General features: G+C 45.0%; 1 protein-coding gene and 1 long non-coding RNA gene across 4 annotated transcripts in view; one reads left to right on the forward strand and one right to left on the reverse strand.

The window, feature by feature from the left end:
- Positions 1–263: 263 nt before the first annotated feature.
- LOC139008025 (uncharacterized) lies at positions 264–6,596 on the reverse strand. The gene is made up of 3 exons (XR_011471086.1): positions 6,385–6,596; positions 5,454–5,590; positions 264–394 (listed from the first exon to the last, which is right to left on the reverse strand). It is a non-coding gene; the product is annotated as an uncharacterized lncRNA (long non-coding RNA).
- A 212-nt stretch (positions 6,597–6,808) lies between these two features.
- OTULIN (OTU deubiquitinase with linear linkage specificity) overlaps positions 6,809–14,329 on the forward strand; it is a 34,743-nt gene continuing 27,222 nt past the window's right edge. For 2 of the 3 annotated variants that reach the window (XM_070411917.1, XM_070411918.1), the window contains exon 1: positions 6,809–7,098. In XM_070411917.1, coding sequence (XP_070268018.1) covers positions 6,923–7,098 — 176 coding nt within the window. In that variant the 5' untranslated portion in view covers positions 6,809–6,922. Of the gene's footprint in view, positions 7,099–7,471; positions 7,850–14,329 lie in introns of those variants that run through there. The other variant, XM_070411919.1, reaches the window with a different exon arrangement.

The following is a 14,329-nucleotide window of genomic DNA, read 5'->3' on the forward strand; positions in this document are numbered from 1 at the left end:
TTCTCACATTTCTGGGGCTGGGAAGTCCAGATGACTTGGGTTTCTGGTGAGAGCTTTCTTCCTGGCTTACAATTGGTTGCCTTTATGCCCTCAGGATGGTGGAAAGTGAGTATCTGGTGCCTTTTCCTATTCTTATAAGGACACCAGTCCTATCAGATTAGGGCCCCACCCTTACTACCTTATTTAATCTTTATCACCTCCTCACAGGCCCTAACTCCAGATGTCTTAGTTCAGGATACTAGAACAAAGTACCACAGACTGGGTGGCTCAAACAACAAAAATTTATTGTTTTCCAGTTCTGGAGGCTGGAAGTCTTAGGTTAGGGTGCCAATATGGTCAAGTTCTGGTAAGGTTCTCTTCTGGTTTGCAGACTCCCGATTTCTTGTATCTTCACCTGGTGCAAAGTGGAGAGGGGAAGCAAGCTTTCTCCTGACTCTTATAAGGGCACTAATCTCATTCATGGGGCTCCACCCTCTTCACCTCATCTATATATATATAAAAGGCTAAGTGACCAACCGTATGTCGTTCCGACCATCTGGTACATATGATTCGCATTGGCAATTTAAAAATAAACATTGACTCATGCATGCTCGATACATATAAAGCTCTTGCTGGTGCCAATCTAAACAGAGTAGGAATATTCCTACCTGAACCCATTTTCGGACATGGTCAGTTATATGCTGCTTTCTCTCAAGTTCGAAGAGCGTGTGACGTTAAAGTTGGAAATACTTCATCACAAGGGAATTAGTCAAGCACTCTGAAAGTGTTTTTACTCTTAATGTGGTATACAGGGAGATATTAGAATAAGTTTGATCAATATATCAGTCATTGTTTTTATCAATGTTGTTTTTATGTTTTTGTTGTTTTATATGTTTTTATACCATGTCTTTGTTGTTATTGCATGTTATTATTTATTAATCAATTTATATATTATTGTCATATACATTTTACTAATTTTCTTTCATCTCTGAAACTTCCATTATAGAGAAAGGGCGAATAGCGATATTAAAATATTTCTAAATATAAAATATTTCTAAATATAATTAATTTACTTTCAATGTGCATGAATCTGTGCACTGGGCTACTAGTTTAATACTAATTACTCCCCAAAGGCCTTACCTCCTAATACCATTCCACTAGGAAGTAGGATTTCAACATATAAATTGGGGGAGAGGACACATTCGTTCCACACACTGAATATAATTGCATTAGGGGTTAGGGCTTTAACATATGAATGGGGGGGTACAATTCAGTTCAGAGCAAATATTAAAGTACTTAAGAGTACGGAATTCCATTTCAGATGCTCTCTAAATAAATTAAGGTTATCATCTGCTTGGATGATTTCCTTAGGATGAAACTCCACTTAGCTGAAGCCAATGACTAGTTTAGTATTTTCCAGAATTCCAAAGATTTGTATAACATCATTCTCTGACATCTCCTAGTGTATGAAATAGTTTCATTTTCATGATAAAATAAATTTCATTATGACCCATACTTCTCCCAAGAAAAACTCGTGGGGACAGTTTTGGGGGTTTCCAGGTCAACTAATATTACTGCAAGATACTTTTTCAAATTAACTATTGCTCCTATTTTTTTCTCTACAAAATTATTTCTTTTTGTCGCAGAACTGCAAGGACAGAGTAGGTCTTCCCACCCATCCTGTTTAAAAATAATGAGCATTCCACAGTCAAGAGGAAAAGAGGGTCTTTTAAATAAATATCTGGGTATTTCTAGAATAATTTCTATGTGAAACTAGCAATACTTCCTTTCAAGCTTGAGTGCAGTATATGAATGAACCTGTGAAACTAGAATAAACTAAAAAAAGTACCTTTCCTGTAAATATCTTAAAATTGGTGTACACTTGAAATCTATTTTTTATTGCTGTGAGAGTGGGAAATTCCATAAAATAAAAATTTAGTGTTTTGACTTCGTTGTAAAATGTGATATTTATGGTACTGAAAATGGAGATATGCATCCAACTTGTACTAAGTTCCTTATACAGAATTAAAAATCAATCAAACAAACAAAACAAACCCTCTAATGGTTCAACAGTGTTCTTCATGAAGTTATTGTAAGGTTGGAGTTCAAAGAAGAGGAACTCAGTCTTTCATGCTTTATCTATTCTAGGCAAGACCACTGAAGTAGCTAGTAACTTGAAATGATTCAAAATGTAAGCTACCAAGTCTAAGGACTTACAAATTATAATATCACCATATAACTTTTAGTTATCTAATTTAGGAATGTTTGATTCTAAGGGGAAACTAGAAATGAAATGGAATTATCTCTAGTAATGCTATTATATAGGCGTTTACTTAAGCTTATATTTTGTTATTACTTATTCATCCTGACATAATAGGCTAATTGTTGTAATTATATTATAGTTCATGGGCTGTGGGGAAGCATGGGACTTGGTTGGAAAGTCTGTAAGGAGGATTCTCTGAAAGGTCGGGGGGCCTCTGGGGGGACCTTGCCGAAGGCGGCAGCCCCTACCTTGACTTTTCCAAACAAGTCTGACCCCCTGGGTATTTTACTAGAATCTTTATGTTTAGACTTCAAAACGTCCTTGCTTAAAGGACGCATGTGTTTTCTCAAGGATGCTTACCCTGCTGATAGCATCTAATAGTTAATTTTAGTTCAAGCTGTTGTTACAATAAAAGCCAAAGGAGGCAGGCGAACAGGGCTACTTGATGGGGATAGCCACCTAGTCCCTCAGTCCTCTCTTTCATAGAAACGTGCGTCAGAGTAATCATTCATCCATCGTTCAGGGTCTGCCGGTCAGCCCCAGCAATGGGCTTCTCACAATTTCTTCTAAGAAACTCTAATTTAGTTTTTGACTTATTTAGTTCAATATACTTTGCTAATAACTTATTTCTGTAATGTTAATAAAAATTTTTAGCATACCCCAATATACGTACATATTAAAACACACACATGTACCTGTGTGTTAATGTATTATGTATGCTATCAAACATATACACAATGGACATTTTTAAAAGATTAAAGATGGAATAATTAGCATTTAAATTTAAAATTTTCCACTGAAGTTCAAAATAAGAACAGTACAACCAGATATTCATTATTGTGGAAAGTCTCGGTTTAACACCGTAACATGGCCATTTGAGTTTGATTTTTTTTCCTAATAGGCTTTATTTTTCTTTAATAGTTTTAGATTTACAGAAAAATGGAGGAGATAGTACAGAGTTCCTATATACCTTGCACTTAGTTTCCCCCATTATTAATGTCTTATATTAATACTAGAGGTCCGATGCACGAAAATTCTTGCAAGAGTAGGGCTTCTTCCCCCGGCTGCTGGCTGCCAGCACAGGCTTCCCTCCAGCACCCAGGATCCAGGCTGGCTTCCCCCGGGCTACCGCAGGCACCTGGGACCCGGCTGGCTTCCCTCCAGCCCCAGCTTCGTCAGGAAGGACGTCCGGAATGACGTCTGGAAGACGTCTGGTCTATATAGCATATTACCCTTTTATTATTATAGATGGTACATTTTTTACACTTAATAGCCAATATTGAGTCATGATTATTAACCAAAGCCAGTGGTTTATTCAGACTTTCTATAACCTTATGTCTTTTTTGGTTCCAGGATCCCAACCAGGACATCACAGTGGGTCTCCAAAGCCATCTTGTGTTAACTTCCCAGTTTCATATCATTCATGATAGGAAAAGACAACCAATCAAACAATTAAACTTTTCTAAAAATGTTGTATCTAGAATATATTAGTCCAGCCGGCCTGGCTCAGTGGTTGAGCATCGACCTATGAAGCAGGAGGTCACGGTTTGATTTCTGGTTAGGGCTTATGCCCAGGTTACAGGCTCGATCCCCAGTGAGGGGCAGGCAGAAGGCAGCCGATCAATGATTTGCTCTCATCATTGATGTTTCTATATCTCTCTCCCTCTTCCTTTCTCTCTAAAGTCAATAGAAAAATATATTTTTTAAAAGTTAATTTAAAAAAGTAGAATACCTTAGTGGGCCCATATCAATAAATTCAATCTGATAGCACTTCATAATTTTTGATCTTGATCCCTTTGTTATATTCCTAGAGATGCTACAGCAAAGTACCACAAACTGAGTGGCTTAAAACAACAGAAATTTATTCTCTCCCAATTCTTGAGGCTAGATATCTGAAATCAAGTTATCAGCAGGGCTATGCTTCTTAAAGGCTCTTTGGAATAAACTTTCCTTGCCTTTCCCTAGCTCCTACTGGCTCCCACCAGTTCTTGGCTTATGGCTACTTCACTGCAATCTCTGCTTCCATCTTCACACGTCCTTCTTCCTCTGTGTCTATATATCTCTTCATCCTCTCATCATATAAGGACAGCAGTCATTAGATTTACGGCCCAGTCTAATCCAGCATTACATCATTTTAACGGATTAAATCTGCAAAGACCCTATTTCCAAATAAAGTGACATTGAGGTTCCAGATGGACATGAATTTTGGGCGACAATATTCCACCCAATATAATCCTATACTTTTACTATCCATAAGATATATAATTCATATATTCTTTTACTTGCTGTGATTTTTGAGCATGTGTATTTATTACTATTTAAAATAAAATTAAAAGGGGAAAACTTTGACTTAAAATGCAAATATTCTTTTCATCCAGTTTCTCCCTTTGGTGCACACTACCATGTAGTCTCTCTATGCTGATCTCCCAGTCTTGCCTGTTTCCAATCTTTTCTCTAACTGCAAACAAAGTGATCTTCCAAAATAATCCTTCCTGTCTTTCAACAAGGATCAAGCACAGGCTCCCTGGTTAGCCTTAGGTGGCTTTTCATGATCTGCTTTCCAGCGTCCTTCTTCCATTTTCATCCATATATATAAAACCCTAATATGCAAATAGATCAAACGGTGGAACAACTGAACCACCGGTCGCTATGATATGCGCTGACCACCAGGGAACATGTGTAGAACATGGTGGGCGTCAGCTGCAGTGGGATGGTGGAGCAGGTGAGAGGGGGCACCAGACCAAGGCAGCGCTCCAGTCGCTGTCATCAGGGCGAGCCTCTGGTGGTTACTGAAAGTTCTTTGCTCCCGTGCGCCGCAGCCCTGCTTGGCACTCACACCTGCTGCTGGCACCTGTCCCAATTGCTCGGGTGCCGTCAGTGGGTGTGAACAGCGGCTGCTGGCCCTGATCGCCCCTGAGGGCTTCTCCACCTCCCCCTGCTCCTCCTGAGGGGCCATCAGGGCCGGCAGCCCAGCCGCTGCTTGCATCCGCTGACAGCACTGGCCCCAATCGCTCCGGGAGCAGTGGCGGCGGGAGCAGGGCTGCTGGCAGACAGGGGACCAGGGGCCACAGCGGGAGGGTCTGGGTGGGGGCACTGAGGATGGGCTGAGACCCGTCCCTGTGCCCACCACAGCCTCCCGGCCTACAATTCCTTTCAAGGTGCACAAATTCATGCACTGGGCCCCTAGTCTCAATAAAATCCCGCTACCTACCTGTTTTGCCCCAGAATACTTGCAGGTTTCTCAATTGCCATGCCATTTCCTCCTTCTGCATCCTGGTTCTGCACCGTTTGCTTGATAATGCCCCTTGCACCCATGACTGCTGCTCATGTTTAGAGGCTATCTCTAATCTATAGAGACAGAAAGGAAAGTAGTAGTGGTTGTTGTCTGAGGTTAGGTGGCGAGAATGAAGACTGATCACAAACAGGCATGAGAGATATTTTTGGAGTGATGGAAAGAGTCTAAAATTAGGTGGTGGTGATGGTTGTACATCTCTGCATGTTTATTAAAACTCGTTGCATTGCACATTTAAAATGAGTGAACTTTATGGTGTTTAAACAATAATGAAGCTGATTTTAAAAAAGAACTGGGTAAAAAATAGTTGTCTACTCTTTTGGATTGTAGTCAACATATACAAATAACATAGTTAAGAATTAAAAAAAAAATAGATCATCCAGTGCATTCAAAAGGATCCTCAAGTCTAAAGGAAAAAAGGCACCCATCAGATGTTAAAATATACTGAACTGCAAGAGGGTGACAAAACCATTCAAGAAAAAAAAATCAGATTCAACTGCTGCTTTGCTAGCATGGGAGAAGATCTTAAAACTGCAGGCATTTCTCTAGCTGATCTTTTAAGTCCTGTTAATATTTCCCTTTTGCTCTTGTTCCTCTAAACTCAAATTTTCTACTTGAAAGAATACAATCCAAGAACATACAGGGCCGCGCTCGCCCCACTGCCCAGTGGAACCGGTTCGCCCTTCGCGCCCTCAGGCAGGGGAGGGACCGGAACGCCAAGCCCGCGGACCTCGAGCCCGACGCCGACGGAAGGCCCAGGTCCGGCGGCGTCGGGGCGGGTCGTGCCGGCAGCACTCGGGGAAGCGCCGGCAGGCCGCGCCTCACCGTCTGCCCACATCCCCGTCTTTACCGTGGAGGAAACCGGGTGGGCGCAGGGCGACACTTGGAAGTCCGGAGTGACACTGCAAGGTGCCCGAGCAAACACGTCAGCGCCCTCCACACCTCGGGCCGGTTCCCTCCTCCTCCTCACGGAGCGCGCGTCCCGCTGGGCTCCCACTCCTCCCCCTCTTCTTTCGCCCGGGGATGCCCGCGAGAAAAGGTAGGCGCCCCACAAGCTGTGGGGCAAAGTGACGGCTCCAGGGGGCGGAGCATGCGCAGTGGCAACGCCGGTTCGGATGCCTCCACGTCGCGCTCCGCCGCGCAGGCGCAGGCGCAGGTTCAGGCACCGCCCCCTGGACTCTCCGCCCTCACGGGCCGCGCCCCCTCGGCGAGGGTCAGAGGCCGCGGGGGCGGGCGGCGGTGACGCGCGCGGAAGCGCCCCGGGCAGCCACGGAAGCCGGCGGGCAGCAGAGCGGCGGCGGCCACGGCCGGGCGCCCCGACCGGAGGGGCCCCGGATCGCTCGCAGGCGCTGACCCCCTGCGGCCCCGCCGCCGTCCTCGGCGGCCCCATGAGTCGGGGGACCATGCCCCAGCCGGGAGCCTGGTTGGGCGCGAGCTGCGCCCAGAAGCTGGCGCGGGAGGCGGGGGCCGTGTCTCCGGGCCCCGGCAGAGCCGCCGCGCGGGAAAGCGGGAAGGCGGCGGCCGGCGGGCAGCCGCGGGCCGCGGTGCGGTGCCCGGCCGAGCAGTAAGTCGCAGGGCGCGGCGAGGTGGGAGGGGGGACCGGGCTCGGTCCCCTCCGGGAGGCTGGGCGAGGGGTGGGGGCGGGGGGGCTGGGAAGCAGCCGGCGGAGGCCCCGCGGACCCTCGGTTCTAAGTCAGGGGGTCGGGGCAGAGGCGTTTGGAGACACTTGGAAACAGTGTCCGAGTACCAGGGTTCTCCGGAGGGACCCTCTCCCAGGTACGGTCCCCTGGTGCCTCCTGCCCCCTGATTGTCTGTCTGCATAACTCTGAAGTTTAAGAAGGCGCCAGAAACTTGGGAAACAAACCCGGGAAGCGCATTGTATTATCACTAACACCAGCGGGTTTTCCCTCCGACCTGGTAGGAAAATGGAGCCACGCGGCAGGTGTGTTCTGGAAGGCGAGTCGCCGCTTGATGAGCGTCCCACCTGTTGCTGGACTTGGCGCGGAGTCCGATCCAGTCGGGCTGCTTGTTAACGGCGCGCCCGATCGATACCCCCCGTTCGTTTTAAGTACGGAAGGGAGTGCGGGGTAGACCCGTGCCTCACGGGGCTGTGACACAGCGGCAGCAATCAGAAGCGGTTATAGGTTCTGCCGGGGGATGGGGGTGGGAGCAGAATCCACAGTTGAAGTCTGAAACTTTTCTCCACTTTCCAAGCTCTCGGCACATAGAAATGCCTTTGAATTCCCAAATTGAGGAAAGCATTCAGATAACCGGTTTGACAGATAACTCAATTGGCAGGAAAGCTGAATTGGAAGGTGTGTTTAAATGCTTTTTTTAAAAAATAAAGTTTTGCATTTCCTAAAGAGGGGTCCTTTGCAGGATTGTTATGCAACTAGTGCATTGTAATACTCTCCTTTGCGTGGTTCTTTACCGTGGGCGATGACATTCTCATTTATTGAGCACCCACAGCCTTTGCGCTGTAGTTATCCACATTTAATGAGTGGCCACTGGCAAGTATTTAGAGTAGGAGGTTTCAAACTCTGGCCCCCAGGAGTGAGGAGGTGGGTAACCTTGGTAAAGCTGGCCAGGTAGGTGTTCTCTGTTGGGGGTAGTCTAAGTTTCAGCCTATAGTAGTTGGCTTTTCTATATTAAAAAACAAACAGATATTCTGACTTTTGTATGAAATGTCCTGACTTTAAAATAGTAGCATTATGTGTATGTGTGTGTGTGTCCTATATAATAAAAGGCTAATATGCAAATCAACCAAACAGCAGAACAACCTGTCCCTATGATGTGCACTGACCACCAGGAGGCAGATGCTCAATGCAGGAGCTTCCCCCTGGTGGTCAGTGCACTTCCACAGGGGGAGCACTGCTCAGCCAGAAGCTGGGCTGGTGAGCGCAGTGGAGGTGGCGGGAGCCTAAGCCATCAGTTGGACATCTCCTGAGGGCTCCTGGACTTCGAGAGGGGGCAGGCTGGGCTGAGGGACCCCGCCGCCCCCCCCCCCACCACCACCACCAGTGCATGAATTTCATGCACCAGGCCTCTAACACACACTCTCACACACACACACACAGATATAGGTATAAATTGAAACCAGTAACAGGCCCATGTGTGAGCTGATGTGACCTGTGGCTTCAATTTTGCTCCTTGAGTTGGAGACCTACCTCAGACTCTGCAGCCTGTAAAATAGCGTCTTCTGCCTCTGTGCACCCACCTCTCGGGCCCCCACACCCCCTAGCCCATGCCGGTGCCTAACAGCTACCACCTCACTTCTGCCCCCATCTAATGGCCTTGGCGCTCAGATGCTGCTCCTCAGCCTCTGCCGAGCAGTTTTATGCCCCTTGGGTGATGCAGAAATGATGAAGTGAGCATTATGTTCCGGAAAGGATACAGAGTTATTTGGCAGCTTTTCCTGCTGCGTGTGGTTTCCAGAGTCTGAGTACCCGGGGAAATGGGTCATGGTGTGGAAGGAGCACCCCTTCCTGATGAAAAGGTTTTGTGGCCTCTTCTGTCTTCTGCCAGTAGAATTATACATTTAGAGCTGAAAGGAATCTAAAAAGCTCAGCCTAGGTTTGTCATTGTACACATTAGGAAACTGAGTTGCAGATCGAAAGATACAGCTTGCCCAGGGAGACACAGGGAGTAGGTTTCAAGGCCACCTTCCCTGATGCCTGGGTGGGAACCTCCTCCAGTCCCTTTCTGGCTTCCTCAGCAAAGCAGGCAGAGGGACATGAATTATGACAGCAAACTTCAGATTTTTGTTTTCCTGGACTAGATGTTTCATTTTGCAGTTTATTTAGAGCTTAATTTCTTTTTCTTCCTGCTTTTGTTGTCATTGATGATCTTACTCTAACTCAAGAGAACAAGAGAGAGCAAGGGAAAGGAGGTGAAGATGACTTATGATGTCGCCAGCTGTCGAACATCACATCTTACATTGTTGCGCTTTCTTGCCTGTTATATAGGCAGTGAGGCTATTATGTTTGCTCTGTGATATTTTCTTAAGGGCTAGAGAAACTGCATCCTACAAACTGCTTATTTTATAGTTTGCAATATAATGTGTGCACATCAGTTCTTATATGATGAAATTTGCAACCTAATAGATGGGTATAGATTTAAATAAATAGTGTAATGCCTGAATTACAACCTAAAATACTTTTAAATTGTGTTTTTCTGTCATTGGAGCCAACTCTGTTCTTCTCACCCAAAGAATTGGGTTTGCCCTGCACAGGAATTTGAATGAAATATTTACACTTAATATATGAAATAGCATAAAACTGCAGATATTTTGAGATACCCTGCAGTCATTTTTAATGCATTCAATAGATAGTAATTATGAGTACAAACCATAGCCCAACTTTATAGCCATCAATCATTTCAGATGTGTCTCTTTGAAGGGTGCAGTGATACATATGGGAAGGGATGGATCATTACCTAGGCCAGTGGTTCTCAACCTTCTGGCCCTTTAAATACAGTTCCTCATGTTGTGACCCAACCATAAAATTATTTTCATTGCTACTTCATAACTGTAATGTTGCTACTGTTATGAATCGTAATGTAAATATCTGATATGCAGGATGGTCTTAGGCGACCCCTGTGAAAGGGTCGTTCGACTGCCAAAGGGGTCGTGACCCACAGGTTGAGAACCGCTGACCTAGGCAGTGCTATAAGATACTGATTCCTTTAGACCAGCGATTTTCAACGGGTGGCCTGGAAGAATTTTTAAAACATGCAGTATCTGACTATTGAGTCGAGCATTGATCGCTTTTCCCTTAGATTATCAAATGAAAAAATGACAACAGCCACCCTGGTGGGTGTGCCTCAGTTGGTTGAAACATCATCCTGTATACCTAGGTTTCGGGTACAGAAGGCAACCAGTCAGTGTTCTCTCTCACATCGATGTTTCTCTCTTTCTTCCTCTCTCTTTTTCTCTCTCTCTATCCCCTCTCCCCTTTCCCTCCCTCTCTCCCTTTTCCTCTCTCTAAAATCAATGAGCATATCCTCAGGTGAGGATTAAAAAAAAATAATAGCAGCCAATACAACAATAGCATCCAATGTGATGAATAAAAATTATACCTATTTTTTTTGTCAGATCGGCAAAATATATTTTTTGTGTACCGAAGAATTTTAGTACAGTGGGGCCTTGACTTATGAGTTTAATTCGTTCCGTGATGGAGCTCGTAACTCAAATTACTCGTATGTCAAATCAAGAAGTGAACGAGTGAGATAAGTGATGCTGGGCTGATGTTGTGGCGTTCACTGTGACGTTCGCTGCGCCAACTAGCTGTGGGGTATCTGAAGCTGGCTCGTAACCCGAATTTTAGCTCGCAACTCAAAGCAAAAATTCGGCCGAGAGACGGCTCGTATCTCGAAAAACTCGTTAGTCGGGACACTCGTAAGTCAAGGTCCCACTGTAATTAGTTTTGTGTGCTTTAGTTGAAAATCGCTGCTTTAAACTAAGTTCACTGCATTTCATAAGGGAGAGAAGTACAAAGAATGACATAAAAACCATATGGATAAGCTACTTTCTAAATCTTTTTCCCCTCTATCCTTCTCTTCCTTCTTTTCTTTCCTTCTAGCTCTTTTGAGAGCTGTGGTTGACTGGCATCCTCCCCTACCCGCCTTAAGCACTGAGGATGGCTCCTGAGATGAGCCCCATTTAAATACCTCATAGGTCAGATCAGATTCAGTTGGCTGCTTTTTTTTTTTTTTTGGACGCTTCTTCATTGCTTGTATCAGCAGGTCTCTTATGCTTCATATCCTGCTCACCCCACTCCTATATTTGAAACTTATGCTATGTCCATGTCTTTGCTTAGGGAAGTGAGAAGCAAGACTGCTTCGTGGCTCTTCTCTGCCCACCTGCCTGATGGTGGGACAGGGTTTGAATCTGCGGTCCACAGGCTGGCTGTGGGTGGGTAGTGGGAGCATGTCTGTGAACTCGTCTGAAATTGAAAACAACACTTTATGTGTATTTATGTGTTCCTGGGCTGAGATTCTGATGAAAGTTGTGGCTTCTCAAAAGATCTGTGAATAACAACAAATTGTTAAAACATTGTTCTTGGGTGTTGCTAAATATACTACTGTGCCAGTGTGTTTCCCACCCAGCTCGCATCTCCAGAGCTTCTAGAGCAGGGGTGGGCAAACTTTTTGACTCGAGGGCCACAATGGGTTCTTAAACTGGACCGGAGGGCCGGAACAAAAGCATGGATGGAGTGTTTGTGTGAACTAATATAAATTCAAAGTAAACATCATTACATAAAAGGGTACGGTCTTTTTTTTTTTTTTTAGTTTTATTCATTTCAAATGGGCCGGATCTGGCCCGCAGGCTGTAGTTTGCCCACGGCTGTTCTAGAGCTATATTTGATGGGATATCAGCTATGCCCTCCTACCCCTCCCCTCGCCTGGATGTAGAGCCAGCTTCAGAGTTTAGAGCTTAGATATCTCTGAGAATGAAGCCTCACTGTTGAGGGTTCAGGGTTGTCCCCATATACCTCTGGAAGTCACATGGAGTGTCATGAGCCAGTCGTGGAAAGTCCAGTTGCAGAAGGGAGTGGAATTTTGGCCTGGGTGCTGGTACTTTCCTGCATTTGATGTGTTGTTCACCCATCTCTATAACCGGTAAGCGGTGGAGAAAGGCTCGGTTGAATGGTCTTTGCTTTTCCTGTGTGGGAAGATGCATTGGTGTCACAGTGGTTGACACTGTCTCCCCAACACTGCCTGGGCCACTAGTCTCCCAGGACAGGCCAAGTTAAGCGTGAACTGCAGTGTTCAAGTTCAGAGAGCTGAACAAAATAATCTTCAGCTTAGCTTTTTTAGACAAGGGGAAGTTGGTGCAAGTGTTCATAATGGTGAGGGATTAAAATGCTCTCTTCTTAGCTTTGCGTATATGTCAGCATTGACTTTTTTCATTTTAGATCTTTACTTGTATCGGAAATTGAAAAATTGGCTTCACAGAAATGTGCTCTGCTTCACTGAGCTCTGTGTTTTTAGCTTATAGCTTATGTTCTTAGTAATAGTGTAATTTTGTTTCTGTGTAGTAAGCATTTTTAAATTAAGTTTTCAAAAATGTATTGTTATGTAGGTCTTTGAACAGCAAGAGGAAGTTTATAATTTAGAATGCAACGTCATGTAACTTTCTCAATGGTGTATGTTGCCTTAATTTTAATAAAACTAGAGGCCCAGTGCACGAAATTCGTGCATGCCGCGGGGGGGGGGGGGGGGGGGGGCGGGGGAGATCCCTCAGCCCGGTCTGCAACGATGCAAGCGTTCCACACCCAGCCTGGCCAGAGGCCCTTCGCGGCTGGGCACGGAACGCTTGCCTCGTCGCCATGGCGATGAAGCAAGCATTCCACCAGGCCGCTCACGCTGCCCACTCTCAATGGCCGGGACTGGGGGACTCCGGCGGGGCTGAGAGGACTGGGTGCCGCCATCTTTGTGATGGAGTGATGGTTAATTTGCATATTACACTTTTATTAGATAGTATGTTACCTCTAGCATAAGAGAAAATGGGAACTTGAATATACACACTTTAACATTACAGAGCTAAACTAAACATTTTCTAAGGAGGAGTTGCCGACAGTTTGGTTTTAAAATTTAATTCAACTGTATAATTGAGGGTGATTTGCATGCCATGGTCCCCAGGATATCAAGTCACATTTATGACTTTGTCTTACTTTTCTTTACTACTTTTCTGGGTATCTGTATGTTTTCCAGAGGGAACTTTGCTGTGGTAATCATTTAAGTCTGTGTGCTTCAGTGGTCTCTTTTGTGCCAAATGGTAGACCCCCCCCCCCCCCCCCCCCCCCCGCATTTGGCACCTACAAAAGATTGGCACATTTCTGAAATGGTAACATTTTATTTATCATTTAATATCCTTTTCCTATTATTGTTTCACTATTTTCCTTTCCCATAACAAAATTTAAACCTCTAGCTATTTTAGATTCACAGCTTTAAATAAAATTTCATTTTGTTATTTTCAGCTTTAATATTTTGATACTTAAAAAATTTAAAGCAAAAGTTTATTGAGTGAAGTATTTTCTTAAATAAACCTAGTTTTTCTTGCTCTCACACATCTCTCTCTTTCTAGTTGGTAGTCCTTATGTTGAATAAAGATCTCATTTTGGCTATTAAATGTCTTCTTTTTTTTTTTTAACCATATTGATTGAGCTTTATTGCTTAAACTTAAAAATTACCTGCTCTACAAGGAAATACAGCTTTAGGATAATTTTTAAGGTAGCCTTTAAAGGCCATAATACAATTTTCTTGGTGACCTTAGAAAACTAGCAAGTGTCCTTGGTGGCCATGCAAGTTAGCAAACATTTGTGCACAAGATCTGAATGAAATCTACTTGTGGCTAAAGTAATTTGAATGTACTCTGGGCCCTGTTCATCAATTTCTGCTTTGTTTCTTTTGTATATCCCGAAACACTGCCATTAAAAAAATTTTTTTTTCCAACTGGAGGCCTGGTGCACGAAATTCATGTGGGGCGGGGGGTACCCTCAGCCCAGCCTGTGCCCTCTCGTAGTCTGGGACTCCTCACTCCTTACCACCCGCCTGCTCACTGCTTCTTATTGCTCGACTTGCTGCTCTTTAGCGCTGCTGCAGAGGCGGGAGAGGCTCCTGACACCGCCTCTGTGCTTGCCAGCCCTGAGCCTGGCTTTTGGCTGAGTGGTGCTCCAGCTGTGGGAGTGCACTGACCACCAGGGGGCAGCTCACGTCCCCTGGTGGTCATAGTGACCGGCCGTTCTGGTCGTTCTGCTGTCACGGTCGCTGGACTTTTCTTATATAGATAATCT

Source organism: Myotis yumanensis, unplaced genomic scaffold (genome assembly GCF_028538775.1).
Source record: "Myotis yumanensis isolate MYYU_CA2020_CCGP unplaced genomic scaffold, mMyoYum1.0.hap1 SCAF_4, whole genome shotgun sequence".
NCBI lineage: Eukaryota > Metazoa > Chordata > Mammalia > Chiroptera > Vespertilionidae > Myotis > Myotis yumanensis.